Raw genomic sequence first — 26,183 nt, forward strand, 5'->3', positions numbered from 1 at the left:
ATGTAAGTACATGGCATGTCATTGGTTGTCCAATCAATCAATTATTCATAAGTTATTTCGACTGAAAACTGGCCTCCCAGTATCAAGATCTTAATATAATAAAAATCAGTCCATCATAAATCACATAAGGACATTTAAAATTATTTAGAAATTGGTCTACCTGGACAGATACACCCTTTCTTGGAAGGGAACATCCCTTTTCCCTGCAATGTGTCTTAAGTATCCAATCAGAATCCAGGAAAACAATTGTTTCAAAGACCCACAACTTTACCAAATTGATATTAGAGACCATATTTAAACTCATACAACTAAATGATCATAATCATAGCAAATGCTTTATCAATAGGAAGATCAGAGAGAAAGATTCTCTAAGAAAGTGAGCAGACCCAGAGCAACAGCACCTTTGTTGTTCAGCATCCCGGGAGATTTCAATGCAAACAGTGGCAATGATATCAAAATTTAAGGGAAGGTCAACTGGATGTGAAACACAGGGTATTTGCAGCTCTCTGTTCACTGAAACATTATTTTTGTAGTGAACCACAACAATATTAACACTAATAAGAAAAAAAGATGTGTTAAGAGAACTGGCCATTGATATCATTCGTAACAGATTTTTTTTTCAAAGACTCTTCCACCTCATAAATCAGAAAATTCAGAGTCACTATAATTTCACTGACTACGAATTTTTTAAATACACACACCTAATAACCAATCATGTGTGCCTTATTCAATAATACTCTGAAAAATTCCAGGCTTCCAGCTGTAAGTTATGCCTACATAACACATTATCTCCCTATATGATACGCTTCATTAAGGAGCTCCTATTTCAGGTTGATGACATAAAGTTGCCTGAAGAGGCTCTTTCAGGTTATTCTTCTAATAAGTATAAATTCTTCCTATTATGTCATCAATTCCACTTCTTGTAAGTATTCTGTTGTCCACTGAAGTAAAAGTAATGAGCTATTTCTGCATTTTCAGCTTATAAAATATAATTTAAGACTAATCTCAATTGTCCAACAACTTATTTCTCAGTAAAGAGCGGGCACTTTGACAGCCGGGATAGGTCATCTTCAGAATTTGAGGCCCAGAAAAAGCTAACATTAGCATAATAATAAAAGCACAGTCCTTAGGAGCTCTTCACAGCATGACATTTTGGCATATATTGGTATATATTTATAAGAATTTTATAAGATACACAATTCCAATTAGTGGATTTTCACACAGAACCATAAGACACAATTAATAAAAGATTCAATGCACTAAAGAGAGCCCTTCACCTAGCAAGGAAACTACTTTTTTTTCACTTTGTGAGTGCTGCCACAGAGTACCTTCCTTGGTGAATAATCATAATTATTTGCTCCCACCTATGACAAGGCATTGAGATGTGGACATATCACTCTCATGCTTGTGACTAGCTTTCTGAAGATGTCATTTCTTTGTATAAACTTGTGCAAAGTCAATGAATTCCTCCGTGCCTCATTTCTTGCACAAAATGAAACTAATGGTCATTGGATGACTGTGAGGAAGAAAGGGAAGATAGAACTCATGGAGACCTCTCAGAAGAGTCCTTACACAGCAAATGGAGCTCCGAGGAGGAGGAGGATGGTGCCATATTCAATCTTTCCAAGTATGGAGTTAAAGACTCAATACTGCTTGTTCAATTGAACTGATGATAGTATCATATACTCATTTATACGCAAACGTATAGTAAGTCCTAAATTTTAAAATTGCTCAGGACAACATGAAAAGGAAATAAAGCCATAATTCAGACAACCTCCTTTTTAGATTCTTCTACTATACAAGTTGTGTGATTCTACCATTCAACTTCAGCAGTGATCTACATACTCCTTTTGCTTCCGTTAGTTCTATGTATCAAATAAAATTATTCATTTGATATCTTTGTGGTCTCAAAATTCACATACAAATCAATATGACTTTTTTTGGCATCTGATACTAGACAAAACTCAAGCTCTGAAAAGATTATACGCATTATATGTATTAAAAAATACTTTTTTTTTCCCTAGCCACCTGCTCTCTCTTGCAAAGGTCTAATCCTGAAGGCACATTCACTTGGGCTGTCAGCACAGGACTGCCACATGTCTTTGGAACTGCTGGTTGGAACTGATGGCCCATCCAAGACTTTCACAGCCACCATGAAAAGGAGTTCTAGAACAGGGCCTGGAAAACTCTTCTAATGAAGAGCTAGACAGTAAACACTTTAGACTGAATGGGCCATATGTTTTTTGTTTCATACTACCTAACTCTGAAAGCATGTTAATGGACAATATGTAAAAAAATGTGCATGTCTATGTTCCAATAAAACTTAATTTGGAAGAATAGTCAGGGGGCTGGATTTGGCCCACACACCACAGTTTGCAAAGCCTGGTCTAAAATATCCTGGTCACATTATTGGTAATTTGAATCTCAGAGAAAACCAGCTAGATGAAATCTGAGGTCTGAAGTTTTTTATAAGTATATTAGGGTTCTTCAGAGAATCAATAAGATATAGACATTTCTTTTTTTTAAGATTTTATTTATTTGAGAGAGCAAGCAAGCACACAAGTGGGGGAAAGGGGCAAAGAGAGAAGCAGAATCCCCACTGAGCAGGGAGCCCAACACAGGGCTCAATCCCAGGACCCTGGGATCATGACCTGAGCTGAAGGCAGATGCTTAAACAACTGAGTCACACAGGCTCCCCACAGATAACTCTTAACATATATAGGGCTTATATATAACATGCATGATAAAAAGAAGAATGATAAAATAACCATTAATTATTAAAATAATAAACATTATAAAATATTATAAATATACAAAGTCCATAGACCTGAGAACCAGGAGAGCCAATGGTGTAGTTCTAGTCCAAAGAATTCTAGTCCGAAGAGTGACAGGTTCAAGGGCCAAGAAGACCTGAAATTTCAGTTTTCTGCTTTACTCAGTCTAGCAATTTAAATACTAAAGTCATCAAAAAAAAAAAAATCACCCTGACAGAAACACCCAGAGTAAGTCTTATCAAATACCTGGGCACTCTGTTGCCCTGTGAAGCGGATACATAAAATTAAACATCACAATAATTAATTGAGAGAAAATTCATTTCTTCTACCTTGAATCATATTTCTAAGTCTGGAAATAGCAGCTACATTGTGATTGATTCTTCTTCTTCTTCCTAGGATAACTACAGATAAGTTCAATGTTTCATAACACTTGGCTCATCCCCAAACACTTAAGTCTGATCAGTGAAGTATGAGCAATATATCTGAATTACAAAAAAAGAATAATTAGAGCATTTTCAATATCTCCTTGTTTCTTTTCTTTTGTTATCCTCATTCCTAAAGTGACATCACCCAGGAATTGTTAGTTTTCTACCATTGTGTAATAACTTACCACTGACTTCTTAGTTGCAAACAATACCCATGTATCATGCAATAGCCTTTAGGTTGGAAGTCTGGGTATGGCATAGGTGGGTTCCCTTCTTAGGGTCTCACAGGCTGAAATCAAAATGTTGGTTGGGACTGTGTTCTTGGGTGGAGCTCAGGGTATTCTCTTAGGCTCACTGGTGGTTGACAGAGGTCAGTTGCTTCAGCTGTATGGTTCCTGTTTTCTTGCCAGCTGTCAGGTGGGGATCTCTTTCAACAACAAAAGATTGCCCTCAGATCCTGGCCCCATGGACTGCTCCATAGACCGTCTCACAATATAGTGGCTTACTCCTTCGAGGCTGGCAGGACAACCTTTTTCACACTTTGAGTCTTCAGCAAGCTCAGTGCCTTTCATTACAGGCTCACTTCATTAGGTTAGGCCCACTGAGGAAAATCTCCCTTTTGATTAACTCAAGGTCAGCAGACTGGGAAACTTAATTACATTTGCAACATCTTTCCAGCTTTGTTATATAATGTTATGTAATCATGGGTGCAAAATCCACCACACTCATAGCCTCACCACACACAAAAAGGAGAGGATTATGTAGAGCATATACAGCAGGGGGCAGAAATCTTGGGAGGGCCACAGCACTTCAATCTTCCGCTCTCCCTGCAAGGGAGCCTGATGTGGGACTCAATCCCAGGTCCCTGGGATCACAACCTGAGCCAATGGCAGATGCTTAACCACTGAGCTACCCATGTGCTCCCCTACATAGTTTTTAAAAACCAAGATTTACAACTGCCATCATAATCATTTTACTTTAACAGTCTTTACAAGTTTTCTCATATTTACCTTCTTTCTGCTCTCGTCTACCCTTTCTGTATCTACAAAATTATATTGGAGATAATTTTCTTCTACTTGAAGAACCCTCTAATATTTCCTTTGCTGTGGGTTTGCTGGTAATAAATTTCCTCAGCTTTGTCTTTTAAAAGCTGTCATTTCAGTAGATAAAATGGTCATCAGGTTGGCACTTATTTTCTTTAAGCACTTTTAAATTTCTATCTTATGTCTCCAGTTGTTTCTCAGATAAAGTGCGCTGTAAATCTTACTATTGTCACTTTAAAGGTACTATGCCTTTTTTTCTTTGTTTTTAAGTGCTTTATTTCATGCTTAGTTTTCAATAGTTTTACTCTCATGGTCCTAAGTCTTCTTTCTTTTTATCTGTCTTCCTTAGCTAACAGTCCTTCTTAAATCTGTGTTAATATACCTAGTCCATTGTGCAGAATCCTTAAGCAGTTGTATTAAATATTACCTGTGTCCTATATATTTGCAAGCTTTCTTGTTCTTGCTCTCTCTCCTTCTCACCTTCCCTGCTGCCCTCTTCCCTTCATCTTTTTATTTTGGGACTCCTATATGTATGATAGAATATTCAATTCCCATGTATTTCCTTATTCTCTCTTCTCTATTTCCCAATCTTTTAACCATTAATGTTTCATTCTGAATTCACCTGATCTGATTCTCAACTCACTAATTCTTTTCAGCTGCTTCTAAGCTGATGTTAAATCTGTTGAGTTTCTAATATGTTATTTTAATCTTCTGTTTCAGTTTTGGAATGCCTATATGATCCCTTTTTATAGCTTTCAATTCTCTACCAAATTCCATCTTCTCTTTTAACTCTGAGATCATAATAATAAATGTTTTAAAGTTCTATTATGATAAATCTATTATCTGTGTATCCATGACCTGTGTGCCTTCTTCTATGGTGTGTGTTTCCTCTTCCTCCTTGTTTAACTAGTATTGTATATGCCTGTGTTGTATAACAAACCAATTGGCTGACCAATGTCCCTGGTTCCTGGGAAGGAGACTCTAAACACTTGTAAGTTCCCAAGTGAAAGAAGTGGCTTTGTTATTCTGGAGCCCCCTAGATCACAACTCAAATTAGGTGAATGAGTTCACTCATGGCAGCCCTAGATAGCTTCAACACGTGGGCTGGCCATGCTGGAAAGACCAATGAGATGACTAGAAGTTTGCAAGCATGATGCAGCCTGACCTCAGGGAGTAACAGATGCTGGAGACTGAGTTCAAACATGCAGTCGAATATTTAATCAATCACTCTTACATAATAAAACCCCAATAAAAACACCGTGGAACCAAAGCCCAACAGAGTTCCCTAAATGGTGGACACAACAATTTAAGATGTCCTGATCCACAGGGAGAGGGCAAAGAAACTCTGCATTCAGGCCCTCCCAGAACTCACCTATCCACCTCTTCATCTGGCTGGTCTAATTTGTATGCTTTATAACAAAACTAGAATCATAATTATAGCATTGTCCTGAGTTCCTGGATCTAAAGAGATTAGGAGAACCCCCAAATAAGTAATCAGTTGGTTAGAAGCACAGATGGTCTAAGGATCCCACTCCCAATTTGTATCTTGAATCTGAGATAAGGGCAGTTTTGTAGAGAACGAAGCCCATAACTTGTACAATCTGTTAACTCTAGGTAGTTAGTTCCAGAATTTCACTGCAGTATACTGGTTGGGGTTGAAATAAAAGAGTTCAATTAATTCTACTAGATATTGTATATATAAAATTATAGAGATCATTTGAATTCTATGTCTTATTTTCTCCCAAAAGATATACCTTTTTGCTTCTGGCAGATATGGTGGTATAGGTCATAGTAATCTCACAACATCTTAACCCAATAGCAACTCATATTATTTAAGGCTAGGTTTGAATACTTATAAGGGCTAGTCTATTTCTGGTTCAAGGGTAGAGCTCCTGAAACTATACCTGTACTTCCAAAAGTGCCTCTCCTCTCAGGGATCCTGTATTAGCTTTGATCCTCTTTCACTCTGAATCTTCCAACATTTACAGGAGTTTTTTATGTTGATGCTGTTCAGTTGATCAATGTTTTTTTCTAATGAAGACATGTCTTTAATGTCAAGTTTTAAAACTCAATGATCTCAAAGACGTTCGTTTTTCCTATTTTTTCTGAAAGTTTTATAGTTTTGTGTTTTATATTTCTGTCCATGATCCATTGGAGTTAGTTTTTGTACTAAGTGTGAGGTTTGGGTCAAAGTTCTTTTTTCTTTTATTTTTTTAAATTTTTTATTTTTTGCCTATGGACATCCACTTGTTCTGCCTAAATGTCTTTTAAGTTGAAAAATCCCTTCTTTTCTTCTTTTTCTATCTGAGACAATCTTTCTCTCTCCCATCTAAGACACTAACCCGAAGAACCTCCTTGAATTTAGTCTTTAGGGAATAAAAGTGCCTTGCACAAAACAAGTTTTCTGTGAAGTCACAAACCTCCCCTTCAGGGGGAAAAAAGCAACAGACACCACTAACTGCTTAGGTGGGGGAAAATAACAGGGGAAATTCAGTGAAAAAACCTGCATAAACATCATAAAAATTATCCCAAAGGCACAAACATCCATGTTGATCAGTCTGTGAATTTTCTAGGAATATGTAACATGCATCAGATTGTCAGATACCCACAACTGCCCAATTCTTTTTCTGAAAATCATTGTTATCCACGGCTCAAATTTGTGCTACAAAAGAAGAGGGATTCTTCCCTGTGAAGTGATCTGAAGTCAAGATGTTTCCAATAGAGAAGGCTCTGTGCTAAAGATGTGAAACTTACAGGCGCCAAAGTCATTTCTTACTCAGGTTGGTGTGCTGATTCAGTAAGATATCTTTTCTTCCCCTCCCCAAAGTACAAACAGACTACAATCTTTCAGGAGTCACCAAAATAATGTAAGGGGGGACCTCAGTCTCTGCCAAGTAAGCCAGAGTGGTGGTCAATGCAGGCATTCCACTGCTCTCCATAAACAACCTACAGTAAAGTGTATGACTTCTTTTTCCTCCATTTATTTCTTTCGCATATATAAAAGACTAAGAATACGTGTGCAGAATCCCATATACATGTCACTATGTAAAAGGTGTATGAAAATAAAGGATGTGGTCCTGGCTGAAATTGAATAGATAATCAACAGAAGAGACTGATCACCAATTAAGATAAGAAATGGTAGTTTGTGACTAGTGCTATTATTTGTATGAGGCAGTTAAAGACAGTCCCACCACCAACATGGCCCTAATAAAATCAAATTTAGCTGTGTTAATGTGTCACCATACCCTAGATACTGAAGCTTCACCTATGAATACTCTGGAAAATAATAGGTTTACAGAAAAAAAAACCCACAAATAATTTCTATTTACAGTTGATACTGAATTCAAACCAATCAGTGGAAAGAGAAGCTTATTTTATTAACTTATATAGGCAAACCAATTTATTGCTTCAAAATCAAAAATTGACAAAGATCCGGGGATCCCTGGGTGGCTCAGGGGTTTAGCGCCTGCCTTTGGCCTGGGGTGTGATCCTGGAGTCTGGGGATTGAGTACCACATCGGGCTCCCCACATGGAGCCTGCTTCTCCCTCCTCCTGTGTCTCTGCCTCTCGCTCTCTGTGAGTGTCTATCTCTATAATAAATAAATAAGTCTTAATAAATAAATAAATAAATAAATAAATAAATAAATAAATAAAATAAAATAAAAAACAATTGACAAAGATCCCTCGCTTGCTCATCTTCCTCACATGGTATAATGGTAAGAGATATTTTCTATGACTTAATTTTTTAAAAGATTGTGATTGGCCTCACTCAGATTACCACTTGCTTCCTCCTAAATCTAGTATAGAGATCTTACTAGACTGTGAGTTCCTTAAAGACAGGGGCTGGTTCTCATTCATTATGCACAGCACACACCAAAATACCTATATGATACAAGGGCCTCAGTAAGAATTAAAGGTACTGAGTTGAAGTGATTGAAAAGTAGGCCCAGGATTAAGAGGTTATTTCATAGTGAAATTTTGAGTTTACACATTTCTCACAGAATATGTACTTCTGCAACAGTCTTCTCTGTACCTATGAGGGTGTTTGGCTGAACAGTTGAGCTATAGGCAGGTGCTAAAGCAAACTGTCAGGAGTGTCTTCATAGCAACAGTGAAATCAAGAATATATGCCTACCCAGCATTGCAAGAAGCATTACATATTCAGTCGGGAGCTGAGTCTGTGATGATATTTCTATTCAAATTGCTGTACAAGAGAAAACAGGTATATTCTGAGATGATATATCTGAATAAATGTAAATGAATCACTGTGGATTAAAAACAATATCCTTCTATTCCAAATCATTATTAAAGAGAATCATGTAAACAGGACTACAGCAGACAAGCAGTAAAATACATGTTGCTATGTTTACCTTTCACTCCACCCAGCACAGAACCACAAACGCATTTGGAAATTAAAAAGAAAAGGAAACTTTTCTTTCTTTTTTTTTTTACCTGAAAGATACATGGGTAGTAAAAAATCGTCTTAAATTTTGTTGAGAGGGGCACCTGGATGGCTCAGTCAGTCAAGCTTCTGACTCTTGGTTTCTGCTCAGGTTATGATCTCAGGGTCCTGAGATGGAGCCCTGCATCAGGCTCTGTGCTCAGCGGGAAGTCTGTTTTTCCCTCTCCCTCTGCCCCTCCCCCTGCTCCTGCATGCTCTTGCTCTCTCTCATTCTCTCTTGAATAAATAAATAAATCTTAAAATATTTTTTTTTAATTTCATTAAGAAAATAACAGGAGGATTTCTCTTTTTTAATGTTGATATATTTATTCTATTGTCTTTTAATTCACTCAACTTTAAGAATATTGAATATTTCACTTTTTTTTTTTTTACTGAAATCCCATGGCTCTAATTCCTGTGAATATTTTTAATATCTGGCCTTCAAGGCCTGTGTTTTTTAATACAGTGAATTCCAGCCCAGTCTTTCTTGGAGAGAGTGGCTGTAGACCAATCAGGCTGCTTAATGGAGACAGGGTCAAATAAGGCACTGTGCTCTTTGCAATCAGCGGGGAGTTTAAATTTGGGAAAAATGTGAACTTCTCTCAAGGAAGAAGAGGCACAGCATAGAAAATAGCTCTCTAATATGTACTTACTCTTCCACCAAAACTGCTTAGCAAAGCCATCCTGCTCCCAGACCCAGGCTGCACAGGCAAATACAGGTCATGAAGGGAAAAAAGTGGAAGATAAGCCCCCATATGATAACTTTATCTCCTTGACTATTTAGGCAGATTTATAAGCTTCCTTCCAGGTAGTGACTGAGGGCATACAAATCCTGTAAGGATATTAGTCATCCAATTGTATAAACAGACATAAGCCATGCATCTCTTTCTAAGCCAGTCTGAGACACATTTAATTCATGGTATCAAACCCATCTCAAGCCTTATTAATTATTTACAACTAAACCTCATTAAATCATCATAATATCATAAAAGGGGCAAGGATACTGTCATGCATACATATGGCACAGCTTCTGCCTGCTGAGTCACATTCTGGAAAGTAGATGCAGCATTTATTTCCAGATATTGTCAGAAAAAAATAACTTAATTGTCCTGCATTTGAAAGTAGCAAGACAGAGCAAGCATACACCAATAGTAATGCCTGATAAGTCAAAAACAGAACAACTTCTCTCTGCTGATCACCCCCTTTCTTTCCCTCTCTTTCTCCTCTTCATCCTTCTTCCCCTTCTCCCTCCCTCCCTCAAATACACACACACAAACACAGACTATCTCCATTCCTTCATCTCCTTTATGTTTCTCGAAAGCCCTTATCATCACCATGTATATTACCTGTGGGTGTGTGTGTGTGTGCATTTATAAATACACTCATTTATGTTTTTGTTTTCCCATATCCCCACTAGAATGTAAACTCCTTGAGAAAGGAGACATTGTATCTTTTTACATATTACTATAACCCTAGTACCCAGAACATGATAGTCATTCCACAATTGTTACTCAATGAATAAAACTACCCATGGACTATGTAGTACAACCGGTTTTAACTACAAACAATGCTTTTAGGGGGTGCCTGGGTGGCTTAGTCAGTTAAGCATCCAACTCAATTTCAGCTCAGGTAATGATCTCAGGGTTGTGGGATCAAGCACTGTGTTGTACTCCACACTCAGAAGGGAGTCTGCTAGAGTTTCTCTCTCTCTCTCTCTCTCTCTCTCTCTCTCTCTCTGCCTCTGTCCCTCCTCTGTGCTCACTTGCACTCGTGGTCCCTCCTACCCAAATAAATAAATAAAATCTAAAAAAATACCATACAAATGATGCTTTTCAAAAAATATTTCCCTAATACTGGTGTCCAAGTCAAAGAATATTAAATAATTCCTAACAATATTCCCCCAATTTTATCCATTTTAAAATGCAATAACTTTAAAATATGGCATACTTAATTCAGTTAGTGCATATTTAATTCATAAGTGTGTGTACACATAAAAAAAATGCCTTTGCTGACATTTTATTACTCTCCACATAAAAATGGACAAAAGGAATATGATGTAATCCAGAGACAGAATCTAGGGCAGAAAATACTCCCTATATAAAATACGTCATGCTTGAAATGAAAATTGGTAATCAAATTTCAAGCCTCCAGAATGAAAGCTTATTTTTAGTCAATAATTAAAACACTATGTTGCATCTGACAAATCCCTGTTTCTCCTTAATATATTTTCTCACTATCTGAAGAGTCTGAGTAAGAATGAAGATAAGAAAAGACAATTTAAAGCTAATGCTCAAAGTATCTCTCCCTTTCACCCAAATGCTCACAACCTCTATATATTTATAGATTTTCACTGTTATTTACACAAGTTGCATGCCAGTGATCTTAGAACCACAGGTTTTCCCAGAAAAAAAAAAAATCTCAAGACATTTAAAATAAATCTATAGTGCTGCTGAATTTCATATGAAATGTCAGAACTCAATCCAAAATTCAAGATGAGCAAGAAGAGTGGCGAAAACTATGAATTTATTAAACTTGGGTAGGGCCTCATTCACCCATTTAATTCCACTTAACTGAATGGGACACCGTATGCTCTTCGTTCTAAGCGTTTTTATTAATAACTCTCATGAGAATGCTAAGTAATCACTTACACATACAAATCTAAATGTGAAGAGGAAATTAAAGATAACTCCATTGGTCTCTAGCAGTATAAAACCTCTAGCAGTATAAAACCCATCATCGAACCGCATCTTCAATTGCTACGATTATAGTTGAGTTAGCGGGAGGAGACATGGGCAGATGGACCAAGCCAATCAAGAACAGAGCATTTAGGACCAAAAATGTTCCTAACTTGCTTGGAAGTAGCTGTTACTGCTGGCCATCTCCCTATTCCCACTGCTTCTTTTTTTTTTTTTTTTTTTTTATGATAGTCACACAGAGAGAGAGAGAGAGGCAGAGACATAGGCAGATGGAGAAGCAGGCTCCATGCACCAGGAGCCCGATGTGGGATTCGATCCCGGGTCTCCAGGATCGTGCCCTGGGCCAAAGGCAGGCACTAAACCGCTGGGCCACCCAGGGATCCCTGGGCCACCCAGGGATCCCTCCACTGCTTCTTAAATCTGGTTTGACCTTAATCCTTTGACTTTTATAGCATGACACAATTAATGAGCATAAGGAGGTCACAAGTATGGCCAAGAGCTGTAAAGTAAAAGAAATTTTTATGTATTTCCCTGGAAATTCTCCAGCTTTCAAGTTGGAGGTCCAAAGGTCAAATTATTTTTGCTTCTTTTATTTATTTATTTTAATTAAAATCAAGATATAGGGATGCCTGGGTAGCTCAGTGGTTGAGTGTCTGCCTTTGGCTCAGGTCGTGATCCTGATTGGTCCTGGGACTGAGTCCCATGTTGAGTTCCCCATGGAGAGTCTGCTTCTCCCTCTGCCTGTGTTCTCTGCCTCTCTCTGTGTGTCTCTCATGAATAAATAAATAAAATCTTTTTTTTTTAAATCAAGGTATATATTCCCAGGTTATCATGATGTTTTCCTCCCTCAGTACAGATTCATATCCATTCATATCCATTAACTTCTGCTTTCAGGTTGAGATGTCCGTAGCCTCTTAAAGTCATCTAAGGAACTGAAATGACTCCAGGTTAAGAGTTGAAAGAGATACAGAAATTTCTGTATCATGATATTAAGGAGATCTGAAATAACAGAGGGCTCTGTGAATGTAAAATTTAGGAAATTATTTTTCTCATTACATGCAAATAAATGCCCAGTCTCACTATTTAATCAGGGCAAATTAACTCTCCTTTCTGGAGCAACACCTCAGGCTCCTGCTGCCTACTTCTGACTCATTTTCTCCCCTGAGTCAGGATCTGACATCTGTTAAAACCTAATTTTACCTGTGTCAATATTCTGTACAAAGAGCACAAACAGATGTGTTCTTACTGACATTACTCCCTAGAAAAAGCTGTGATATGCTGAACTGAATATATATTGAGATTGACACAGAAATTAACATTAAATCAAGGATGATATGAGAAAGAACAGACTTCAGCAGGTATGCAATGGGAAAGTGGGTCCAGAAGAAAATTAAAATACCTTTGAAATGGCCCCTAGTTTTCTCTGCAGTAACAACCAGCTGCCTACAGAATCAGTAGAAAAATCCGCTCTATAAATGCCATGTTCAAGGAAACATCTACTGAATGTACAGGTTCTCTCATGTCCAGGAGTGATGGAAAACTGTACTCATTGCCATTGAGCTCAGCTGAGGAAATCTGGGGCCCATCTGACACTGAATATTCTCATCTGAGAATGAAAACATTCACCTATTAAAACAAAAACTATGCTCACCCATTTCTAGCTTCTGAACCTTGGCAAGAATCAGGAACACTTCCTCATCTCACACCTACTCCATTCAAGTCAAAGAAAAGAGATTTTCTTTTTTTCTTTTTTTAAGATTTTATTTATTTATTCGAGAGAGAGAGAGGCAGAGACACAGGCAGAGGGAGAAGCAGGCTCCATGCTGGGAGCCCACCACGGGACTGGATCCCAGGAATCCAGGATCAAGCCCTGGACCAAAGGCAGGCGCTAAACTGCTGAGCCACCCAGGGATCCCCAAGAGGATTTTCTTTTATCTAGTTTAGCCTCTTCTCCAAAGCCTATGCTCCATTAAGCTTTCATGCACGTACCTGGGGTCCCTGAAAATGTTTCCCAATCTGACTAAAGGCTGCTCTTCTGTCTAAATAATAATGACAGCGACAACAAAATCTGTTGATCTCTTAATATGCAATGAGTATTCTACACGCCTTTTCTTACTAAAAAGAAAGAAACAATCCCACAGAGCAGCAGCTAGTATTTAAGTTGCACTGTACAGAGGAGCCAAGCAATGGTTAAAGAAATTCAGTCACCTGCATGAGTCCTACAAAGAAGTGGCAGAGCTAAGCCCCAAATCCAGGGCTGCCTAGCTCCAGAGCCCATTTCCTGAACTATAACTCTCTCAATTGTCTATAGAAAGGATAGAAAGGCCCTGAGATCATTTAAGTGTTTCATGTAACAAATCAGGAAAGAAAGATCTCAAAGACTACACCAAGACCTGTTTTTGCTCCTATATCTATATAAACATATCACAGCATTTAACACATCTGTCCTCCAATCCTGCTTTGGCTTCCATGACTCACTTCCCTGGTTCTCAACTTAACCATCAGGCTGACTCTTCTTCACCCATGCACATTTAAATGTCAGCACTCTCTGGGATTCCACCCTTGGCCTCCTCGCTCATTAGCCTATCTGAGGTTTTGCAGCCTTTTTAAAGCAATGCCCAAACCGATTAAACACATTCCCCTAATCCTAACTCCACTTTCCCTACTTCAGACCCTCATTCCTTCAACTATCCCCTGGGTGTTTGGGATTTACATCCAAGCCAAGCTTTGTCTGCGTAAAAGACAAAAATTTCAATTTCCTGCTGGGTGTCCCACAAACCCTCTGTATTCACCAGAGTCCAAACTTTAACTCAATCCTTAGTATGAAATAAGGATCCTACAACCCTAAGCACCATCTCTCTTCTCTACAGTCAGAAACACCAGGACAAAAAAATTTTAAAAAAATAAAAATTTAATAAAAATTTAAAAATTAAAAATAAATAATAAATACATAAATACATAAATATAAAAGAAACACCAGGACACCCTGGATCAGATACATTCCTCACAGTCCATACTAGGTTCATTCCTAAACCAGTCAATCTGACCTAAAATGTCTCTGGTCCAGGTATTCTTCTCCATTCTGATGACCACTCTCTGGATGAAGTTTCTCCCTTCCTCTCACACGAATGCCTAAAAACAGCCCTGTCCTAGTGGGTTTCCCTGATTTGGACTCTCTCATCTTTGAGCCAAGCTTCTCCTGCCCATCAGACCTCCCTTTTCCTTTACAAGAGACCTGACCATTTCATCCCTACACCATGCTCCTTCCTAGCTACCTCAGAGTAAAAGCCAGCCCATGAGAATGGCACCAAGGATCCTTCAAAAGCTGACCACACTGGTCTCTCTTACCACCTTGAATTCCATCCTTCCCCTGGTCACTCTGGATGAACTGCTATTCTCAGAACACACTGCCAGCCCAAGTCTTAAGTTTATTCTTCTGTTTGGAATGTATTCCTTTTGAGTTCCCTCTTGTCTTTCACACAAACCCTATCAACACCATCAACATCTTTTTCCTAACCTACTATAAGCGGTATTTTTTCTTGCCAGGATTTTCCAGGCTCTACATTTCCTTCTTCACTACAAGCCAGGCCTGCTTGATCAGAGAGGCATAGCTAATAGTCAGGTCTCCAAAGGACTTTTCTAGGATTCAACAGCTAGTTAAAATGAGTATTAACTTTCTAAATGTTCTCTAAGTTACAAAAACAAATATGTATAATAGTTACTTCTCTATATATGTTAATATTATGAGCAATGTCCATAAAAAGAGTTAAAAGCCTGTAATAAACAATCCAGATAATGCCTTCTCTCACAGTAATCTGTGTGTTCAACTCACTATTCACCCATTAATTCATCAAAGCAGAACATTGAAATCATCCTAAACATTTTATAGTTTTGCACTATCTGTGCACATTTCCCAGTGATTCAGATGACTTCAGTCTCTACCCAATGCCAACAAATATTAATGTGAGAGAGCAACTATAATCACATAAAATATTCGGGGGAGTGGTCAATTTTATTATGTATGAAGGTAAGTGGGGGGTAGCAGAAAAAAGGTCCCAAACTTTTGTGCCATTTGAGAACTCTGACTTTGAAACTGAATTTGGGACTAAACACTCCAAAAAGAAAATTAATCAAAACTAAGAACATTTAAGGAAGTTTTAAGTAGATTAATGCGTTCACTCTTCCCACTCTGTTTTAGTCAATACTTCTGACCATGTTTTATTCATACAAAAATTTTTAGCAGTTCTATCAAAAGGTAATAAAAACATGTTAAATAACATAAGAAAAAACTTCTAAAGAGGCTGACACATGGATCCCTTCAGTGGAAAGAGTGTAATGGCTTACTTTCTATTATCCAAGTGGCCCGAAGAGACATACTCTTAATTAAAAAAAAATTATATCAAGGCAAGGCTCAGGATGCTGGGCTTAATACCAACCTCCGCTGCTCTTCACCGTGCTCTCCCGAAGGGACAGTGAGGCATTCATCCATGTGTCCATGCAGCAACCTGAGGACGTCACCACCAATTAGATACCCTGTAAGGATTGAAATTCAGTCACATTTGAACAGTCATGGTTAGATGCCGACAGCTGGACAGATCATCTGGTCCAATCTTCTATTGTCATAGACAGAGAAACAGAAACTCAGTGAGGCTTCATTACCTGGCCAAAATCACAGAGATGAATGGTGCCACCTGCTCAGGGTTCCAAAGTCCCACAGTTAGAGATGGCCTCACTAGAAAACATGACCTCAACCTCATAAAATCCCCCATTCAACACACAAGCATGGGTGGGTTCAGATTTGAACTTGTATAAGTGAGAACAATCAGAACACAAATGCAGATATTTCCCAAGAATCTTGATGCATAAACACTATTTTGATCTGGCCCTAAGTCACCCAACCATGGAAGAGGAGAAACCTCGATATTAGCCTAACTGAGCAATACCATGAGACCAAAATACGAGAGCAAATAACATCTGGAAAGGTAGCATGTAAAGCACGCACAAATAAGCAAAAGCTGAGATTATCATAAAAATAAAAACAAGATCAATCTTAATACAAACTTCACTTTTAAAGAGCAATTTAAACAAGATTCTTAAATGTCATGTATCTGCATTCCAGAATATTCTGACACAAAATGCTTTAATTAACAATCTACTCATTATCACAATTCCAAAGATGATTGTCAACTGTGCATGTAGGATGAGCCCTCTAATTGAAGTGGAGTTTTTACCTTGGGCTGCTTCGCTTCCTGAGCTGATTGGGGCCACGCTCCAAAGAGTCTGCTGGAAAGCAGCATCCACGTGTAAGCTGCTGTTGCCATAAGACAAGTGCTGCAGGAGAGGCAAAAGGAGGTATCTCTTCAGGCTCTTTGAAGGTCTTATTACATAAGTGTTTCTGGCAGCTCAAACTTAACATTGCAGATTTGGACATGTCCACTGAGAACATCTATTTCAATCATGTCACTGAGTAATTAAGAGACTAGCAGAAGAAAAATTAAAGTTCCTATTTGACTGTAGGTATTTTTCAACTTCATTCTAAGCCACTCATCTGAAAACACACAAACAAAACTATGAAAATAAATATGTATTAAAACAGACTATTTTGTTCTAAAGGTTTATTGACAGACAAAACTGTACAGAGTTGTCACTTATCATTAAAATTGTAATTAAGTTTCCTACATATCATACGTGACAGTTTTTTGAAAGTGAGGTATTTAATATCTACTGGATCAAAGTTTTAGTTTTATAGGATCCTTTGGGAACTTTTATCTGCAATTTAATATAATAGCCATTAGGTGGCAATATTTCCTTATACAAAACTGGGACAATAAATTTTCTCCAAAATTCAGATCTTACAAATTCCAGATTTTCCTTCTAAAATAAAAATGCACTATAGTAATAGTGCCATAGTATATGAGTTATCACATGATTGGTAAAGAAAAACAAAATTATGAGTACAGCTAAATGCCTTGTTCATTTTACTAATCATTACTTGGCGGCTTCTAGAACTTCAAATATGAGAACAACCACTTTTTCCTTAGAATCATCTCAGTAAACAACAACAGCATTCTCCAATACTTCTCCAATGCTTACAGCCTAAGCTTTTAAAGTCTTTAGCTCTCCCAGATTTTCGCCAGAAATCTGACCGTCCTAGTTAGATGAAGAGGAATCAGAGTCATGCTGATATACTCCACAGACCATAAAGAATCATATACAGACCAGAGTACTGTAAAGTTCTCTTACCTAAACATATCACTCTTAAGTCACTTGCAAAAATAGGTATTTCAATATCTTTCTCTTAGGAACAAAATCATAGAAAGTTTGAGATCCGACATGTATGCAGTCATCTTACCCACAGTCTTTCCAATCAAAATTAGAAGTTTACCAGTCAATGCATCAGATTGAGCAAGCCCTTGCTCTGACCCTCTCCTTATCTCAACCAGCTATGTGCCCATTTACAATCTCTTAGCCGCAGCCTGTCCCACTGACACAAATCCCAGCTGAGATTTGGTTGTTCTATTTCTGACCCAATATTAAAATTCTCTATTTACAAATAAATCATATATGCACTCAGCTTCCACAACCAATAAAAATATATGTTCCTTCAGAGCAATCATCTCATGATGTAATTGTTCTGTGTATTTTTCTTTCCCCATCTCATAAGCTATTAGACACAGGTTCACACCTGTATACCTTGCAGCGAGCAGCATTGTTCATGAAGTATGTGGAGAAGCCAACCAAACCTTCAAAATCAAAGTAGTATAAGCCAAAAAAAAATTGAGGTTATTCCATAGATATTCTTATTTCAATGAGTTGAGTCAAAATGACAACACACACACACACACACACACAAACACACAAATCCATATGGATTTTACCATACCATGAGAAGAGGATTCAAAGTACCAGTGCTTATACTTTTACTTTTAAATTTGAGTGAAAGTTCATACCATGTTATGATAAGTAGGCTACTGTCATTTGTTAATTCAACATGTTTCACTGAACATGCTATGTATGCAGCACTGTGTTACATATTAATAGAACACATTATCCTGAGAGTGCTTGTAACATGGAAGGGAAGGTAAAATATACACACAAAATGCTACAGGTCAGCGTTGTTTTGTTTTTTGTTTTTTTAATATTAGATGAAATGTAATCAAAGTGATATAGGAATTGAGAAAACAGGACGCTTTAGCCAACCTAACTGGAATACACTTCGGTGCATTGACCCCTGAGGACAGGTGACATCTACACAAGAGAGAAGGTATTTCCTGAGGGATGAGGGGTTTGAGGGGCCAGTAGGACTGTTTGGTCTGGGCCACCCATTTCTGTATTCAGCATCTCTAGATGCTGTTCCCAATAAGCTTATACATACAATGATTTGCACATGCGTAATAATAATGTTAATATGCTAAGTGTAGAATGCTTAAAACAGGCCAAAATCTTTATGAAACAATTTCCATTTTGTAAACCAGTTTGGAGGTTTTCATTTTTTAATATACCAGAAACCTCATATTTGGAAGTGGCCTGGACCTCACAACAGGCTGTGATAAGGGGAATGCTATGACAAAAAGTAGAGGGTATCCAAGGGGCAGAGATATGGGAACATATTGCTCAGCAGAGAGTTTCATCTGTGGGGCTCAGAGCATATATTTAGGAAGACAGTGAGAGATGGATCCACAGATAAATCTGGTTCCAGGACAAGGGACTCACACTTGACAAGGAGGAGCCACTATGGAAAAATAATGGGGTGGGGAGGAGGGTTGAGATGTAATTTTCAAATCCTATCTAAGTTAAAAGATAAATAATATCTATGAATGGACCATAAAAATATAAAAATTTCAGTTTGCTAGAGAAAGTCCAAAAAGCATCCTTAAGATCATATTATTCCATATAAACCTATCTAGATAATGCTCACCCTTCTCAAGAAAATATCCTGGAGGCATAACTATTTTGGATGTTTCTAATTCATTTTGCTGCTTAAACAGCACAGGGAAATCTGAGAAAGAACAAGAGCAAGTCAGGCCTGTCCTATTAAATATTCAGAATGCAGTAACAATTTCAATTACTAAAACTGAGTTGTCCTTAAAGCAGAACAAATGTTGTCATAGGGTGAAAGAAAAGCTGGCCTCAGGCTGAAACATGTAACTACTCTAGAATTTACATACCATGGTAGCATCAACCCACCAGCAAAGATCATTTTGACTCCTCTGTTGATGACTCTCCAGATCTAATACCCACAGGCATCCACTGAGGATCTTGTCAAAAAATGCAGATTTGAACTCAGGAAGTGTGCAAGTGACAACCAAGGCTGCTGGTTCAAGAATGGCATTTTGAGTAACAGGACAGTTTATAATAGAAGCACAAAATCTCAAACAGGATATTCTAAATCACCTGGCAGGAGTTCTTAACCTGAACACCACTTTGTTAACTTTTAGTTTTCCTTATTATCCTATGCATTTATTTTATGTATTTTAAAGCCTTACAATGACAAGTGGTCAATAAGCTTTCTCAGATTGCCAAAGGGGTCTATGGCACAAAAATTTTTAAGAATATCTGAATCCAACCTTTATTGAATGCATTTATTCAACACATCCATTTCTCTAAGCATCAGGTATTTGGGCCCTGGTGAGCAACGTTTGGGACAAATTATCATCTAGTGACAGGGAATAGAAGTAAGCAAGACATATCACCCTGCAAGCTTCATTTGTTTTTTTCTGAGAAAAAAATGAGGGGCACAAAACAGATATGTTTTCCAAATGTAATATTCTATGCTCCCATCACCTGAGCTACAGAGAGAAAAAAAAAAGGCTCAGAGTAAATAAATTTAAAAAATGCATTGTTTGATGCAATAATTAGCTTGAAAATATTTATGATTGCTGTCCTTTTAGTTATCGATATTTTTATGCAACTTGAGGCAGTTCAGCAACTTATTCAATGCCATCAAAACACAGAGTAACTCTTATTAGAAATTCAGAGATGGGTAGCGGAGAGGTAGGGAAATGTTTATGAAGCCCAGAAGAGTCTTCTTTAAGCATCTGTCATCATTCTTTTGACTGTGGGGTTCTGCTCTTCCTAATTTACTTTCAGACAGTGGTTTGTTTGGCAATGTTTTCATGGATCTTAAAAACAAAAAAACCCACACCTGTTTCTATAGATGGCCTAATTAAGAAAAAAAATTTTTAAATATATGTTTCCAATGCAAGCAATCCAATCCACAGGTTGAAGACTTCTTTGTGCACCAGGGTTATTTCATGTCCTTCTAAACCAATAAAAATTGTTCTGTATGCTTTACCTTATTTTGTTTAGTTTGAAATAGACACAGTCAGCAATACATACTTGGCCATGTTTTCTCTACTTTAAATTTTTTGTGTCTCCTATATTTAAGCTGCTTTGCCCAAGTCTTCTTCAAAAGAAAAACTAAGTAGTTCCACTATGAGCAAAGGCATTTTTCCCACTCGTGGCTCTCCCTGAAATGAGGGTTAAGATATCATTCCATATTAGAATATGAAACAGCCAGATGAGAAGACAGTATTTGGATGAGTGGTTTATAACCATTTCTAGAGATAAGACACTTTATTCGCAGGAAATCATGTGCAGAGATCCAGCATGGAAACAGAGGAGGGCAGAGCCCAGGGCTCCCAGTGCCCAGAACAGCACCCTTTTCCATCCATGAGTCACCTCTGCAGAGCACAGGATGAAAATCAGGCCTTTAAAGCCCATTTTAGCCAGTTAGCACCCCAACATTCATGAGCTATATTAGAATACCAAATGCACATTTCGATAGCTTAACCTCAGCTTAACTGTCACAGTTAGTGGACAGAAAACAGATCAAAGGTCAATATAGACACTCATGACCAAAAGTTATAAATCCAAGGACTTGAAATTTATAGTAGTTTTAACTAACGTGTGTTCAGCCAAAGTTCTTGTTTACTTTTAAGCACATCAGCAACTTCCCACAATGTGAATCTGGCTTTCCATGATTGGAAAGTGAGTTAGGTAAAGATAGACCTTTACCTAAAATCCACTCTACTACTCCCTTCACTGCTCTCTTCCCAACCTTCTTTTCTGGTTCAATATCTGCCCTTTCCTTAACCATTCTTAGTAAGTACAAACTTCCCAGGTAAATAGTGGTTAGTGACTCATAAGCAATTCTTCAATGTACCATTCACAAAGCTACAAGTCTTGCGTGGATCAAAGCATTTAATCCTCTCAACGTCCCTTGTGAGCTGGGTTCTTTATTATCAGCACACTGCAGATGACGAAACTGAAGAGTTTTAGGAAGTTATATGATTGGCCCAGGCTCATACTGACCAGGCCTTCCACCAATAAACAAATATACCGACACAGAGAGCCCAATCTTAGTTATCCAGTTTCAGTATGTGGATTATTCCAACTACCATATTCCCAAGTCCCTTTCACCCCTTCACTTCTTGCCTATATGCCACTTTCTCTAGATCCTTCTAATCAACCACCGTGGCAATTTGGGATAATAATGAACCATCTGCATATCCTTTGCCCATAATGTAAACTGTGACACTTACTGCTTTGTAATATTCTCATACAGTTTCACATGTGTTTGGTTCATTTCTTCCACTCATTCTCTGAGGGTAGAAACCATGTGCCATGTACCCTTGGTCCTTCCTGTGGTTCCTACAATATGCTAGGTGCATAGAGATGAACAGTAAAAGCAGTGACTTCATTACCAAATGAAAATGAAACCTGAACAATCAGGTTAGTCATCGTTTGTAACGCTCTAAAATATTACCAGAAAAGGAACTTGCATAAATTGGCCAAAATGCAGCTTGAAAAGAAGTTGTGAATTTCATTAATCTTGAGGTTTATTTATTTCTAAAGGCAAAAGAAGGTGAACCTCATGCATTATGATCATTGCTATTATGTGTATAGTGCTTTTTCAATCAAACCATATTCAAATTCATTATGTTATTGCTCCATCCCAGGAACCTTGTGTTAAGTATAATCATCACCAGATTTTTACAAGGGAGAAAGCCAGAACTCCAGGGATTAAGTGACTCTCTCATACATGTGGTGGGAGAATTGATGCTAGAAGCCCTCACCCCTGTAAGATTGCGAGTTTTCTCCTCCTTTGGTGCATAACGATGACATTATGTCAAGTAAACTCTGCCATGGAGTGTGAAATACAAGTCATACAGCAAAAAACATGAACAATTATGCCAAAATCAAAATAAGATATGTGTATCTTTAAAAGTGTGCACGGATTATTTTTAGCTTCTATTGGTTTCCATGTAAAACTACAACTGAAAATGTCTGTCTCCTGATCAAGATGTACAGCATTTTAATACAGCATTTTAAAAAGCACAGGCATACAGCAAGTGCTTAATAAATGCTTATTTCACAAGCTGACACACTTGTATTTTCCTAGAAATGTGGATGGTGCCAGTTTCCACCTGCACTGGTTACAAGGCAAAACAAGAGACATGCTCCAGGCCTCCTTTTAGCTAGGCAATGCTAGAATGTTCCATTTAACTTAACACTCCCTGTCAGTTACACGAACACTGTTCCATCATTTCCCTGTCTTCATCATTACTTCCTTCCACAGAGCAAGTAAAACAAAACCGTTCTCACTTCAAAATTGGAATTAAATGTTTTGGTAAGCAAAAACTGACTTCCAATACCCCCAAATCCCCACTAATTCCATGTTCATAGAGCAAGGATTGCCAACTACCTACTTAATTCTAAATCAAGAACACACAAATAATATTTTGATTTATGGCTGTCAGAAGACACTTTCTATAAACTGGTGTCTGCTTAACTGAAACCATGTTTTACTTCTGATTTTTATTTCAATCATCATCCACTATGATGTTTGGAATTTTTCATAGAAATATTCATGTAAAGTTTATAATACCCCATTTAATTTTAAATTACTTTTTAAAGAATATTTAAGTCTTCTCTACACCCAAAGTGGGGCTTAAACTCATAGCCCCAGGATTAAGAGTCACATGCTTTACCAACTGAGTCAACCAAGCATTGCTGTTTGTCTGACTACTTTTCCAACCTTAAAATAAAAAGAATATTTTGCACTGGTGTCCTTCACACTCCCATTGATTTCACTCTTCTGCGAATATTATTATTCTTTAGCAAAAATACAGTCTACTAAGTACATTAAATCAAACATATAATGGCCTTGCCACAAAAATAAAATACACCTTCAAAGATCAAACAAACTTATTTTTCATTCCCCTATTTCTAATCCCTGCCCTCTGAAACAATGCTGTGTGGATGAGAGACTGGAACTGCTTTTCATTTTGCCTATTTCTCCTTTCTCACCAGGGCATGAGCCTCTCCATATTTATAACCTGCTTTCATAAATGTCAAAATAGGTAATCACAAACTCATTAATATAGCCTTCTTCAGCGGGCACAGAATAAGGTATGCAGAATTTTGAATTCATAATGAAACCGTGTTCACATGCCATTAATACAATAATCCAAGAACAGGTGCCATCAGGATCATGAACACACAAACTAAGTGTACAGGAAGCCTGTCTAAATAAACTTGGGAGGCCACATTTGCACAAAGGTCATATTATCCCTCTACTTATGGAGTTGTCACTCATCAAAGACAGATATGGACTTATTTCTAAGCAACTTCCCTAGATAATTTGCAATCTGTGGTTTACAGAGAAAGTTGCATTGGCCTGTGCCTTATTCTATCACCAAACACATGACCAAACGATCCCACTTACCAGGTACCTCTCAGAGGACACACTGACTAAGATGAGGTCATCTCCAACTCGAACCTTTTCTCCTTCCGACCGCTGCTTAGAGGCAGGGTGAATAGTCCACCAGCAAGCCTCACCTGCAGGATGAGCATAAAGAGATACCTCTTACTTTAAAATCAATTCTTTGCCAGTGCCCCCAAAATAAAAAAGAGCAATAAAATAAGGCTTACAAATCAGCCTCCTGAAAATAAATAAAATGGTCTGTCCGACACAGCTTCCAGAAGTTTGAGATTTACTGCAAGTTCATCTCACAGACCATGAAAATCAAAAGGCTTAGGCCAAATTAGCTTAGGATAAAGACATATTGAAATGCAAAGATTCTTTTCATGGAATCCAGTTGTGGCATTTTGCAAAGTTTGGTGTCTCTCCCCTCTACTAAGAGTTGCTATAATGATATTTATTTACCCCATAGGCCAAATTTACCAGTCATGCTCATCTTACTGCATTCTTTATATAATCACATGCTCATTGCTCTCTGTACTAACATCTAGTTTTCTGGCACATGATTTTCAAAAGGACTTGGGGTGTTGTAATGCGAAAATTGTGTTACAGCTATCTTAAAACTCTGTATTCTTGTGGGATATGGATTAAAAATAGATACAAAGGGTTGTCACTGAAATTGTACTCTTCTGTGCCTTGTTTTATTCTTTAATATGTGGTAGTTTTCACTAATCTAAGGGTAAAATATAAGAGAATCCTACTATGTAAGGATACATTCTAAAAATATCTGGGTACACATTAAATCAAATCATGTCTTCTAGAACAAGTCAAGCATAAGCCTCATGAGCCACATATCAATTCGGTCTCCAGTCCCATTAGCTAAGATAAAAACTTAAGTAAACCATTCTTTAATCTATCTATAGTCCCTTTTAGAGTCTAAATGTAAGTTCTATTCAAAAATTAAAACAGTTTTTCAGTGATATCTGTTATCTAATACTTATTCTGCCCCTGTGACCAGCTTTATTATTTTTCCCTAACACGTAATGTTTTCTTCTTTACTAATTCCCCAATGTCAGAATTTAAGTTCCATAACCCTATGTTTTGTTCACTGGGGTTTCCTCATCTCCTACTAGCATACTGTAGGCACTAAAATAAAAATTCAATTTGCATAAATGTGTAAATTAATTACCCAATAACATTTCTTAAGCATTCTTACAACCAGTATGTATGCCCTGAGATGCTTTTTCTTTTTTTTTTTTAAGATTTTGTTTATTTATTCATGAGAGACACAGAGTGAGAGAGGCAGAGACACAGGCAGAGGGAGAAGCAGAGGGAGAAGCAGGCTCCATGCAGGGAGCCTGACATGGGACTCGATCCCAGGTCTCTAGGATCACGCCCTGGGCTGAAGACAGTGCTAAACCACTGAGCCATTCGGGCTGCCCCTGAGATGCTTTTCTTAAATGAACCACAGTCTTATTTGAATGTCATCCTACAGGATCTGTTATTCATTCAATTCACATTTTCAGAGTTGCAGGGAATTTTCATTCATTCACTCAAACATTTACAAAGCCCCCACTATTGGTTAATCATTTCTTTAGTAGCTGGAGATATACATCAATCAACAAGGAAGAAAAGTCAGCTGCCTTTTTTAATATGATCAAGGCAGGCACATAACAAAAAATACAGTAATTCAGCAATTCAGAAAAAGTAAAAAGTAGCATAATAGGGTTGGACATGGGGGAGGGACTGCCTTGTTTTGTTGTTTTGACTGTTACATAATCGTTTCAATATATGAAAACAAATTACAGATCCTGCATGTCCTTTACTCCTTTTGAGAGAGAAAACTGAAGACTTTTTCATACAACTGATGCTGAAGTAAATTGAAAGAGAAAAAATTTTTAAATGAGTAAAAATACAGAGGAATGACTGAGCTGCTATAAAATGAAATAAAAATCCAAACAGTATTTATCTTGCAGTGCCTGGGTGCCTCAGTTGGTTAAATGACCAATTCTTGGTTTCAGCTCAGGTCAGGATCTCAGGGTAAGCATGTGGCTCCATGCTCAGCAGGTAATCTGCTTCTCCCTCTCCCTCTACCAGC

At 37.7% G+C, this 26,183-nt stretch overlaps 1 protein-coding gene across 3 annotated transcripts in view; it reads right to left on the reverse strand.

Annotated features, from left to right (window-relative positions):
• RYR2 (ryanodine receptor 2) overlaps positions 1 to 26,183 on the reverse strand; it is a 721,805-nt gene that overhangs the window by 387,559 nt on the left and 308,063 nt on the right. For all 3 annotated transcript variants that reach the window (XM_072755910.1, XM_072755909.1, XM_072755907.1), the window contains 3 exons: positions 24,110 to 24,222; positions 16,611 to 16,710; positions 15,816 to 15,912 (listed from right to left, as the gene is read on the reverse strand). In XM_072755910.1, the coding sequence (XP_072612011.1) occupies positions 15,816 to 15,912; positions 16,611 to 16,710; positions 24,110 to 24,222 (310 nt within the window). The remainder of the gene's footprint in view (positions 1 to 15,815; positions 15,913 to 16,610; positions 16,711 to 24,109; positions 24,223 to 26,183) is intronic.

The sequence above is a fragment of the Vulpes vulpes genome, chromosome 4 (assembly GCF_048418805.1).
Source record: "Vulpes vulpes isolate BD-2025 chromosome 4, VulVul3, whole genome shotgun sequence".
In the NCBI taxonomy this organism is placed as follows: domain Eukaryota; kingdom Metazoa; phylum Chordata; class Mammalia; order Carnivora; family Canidae; genus Vulpes; species Vulpes vulpes.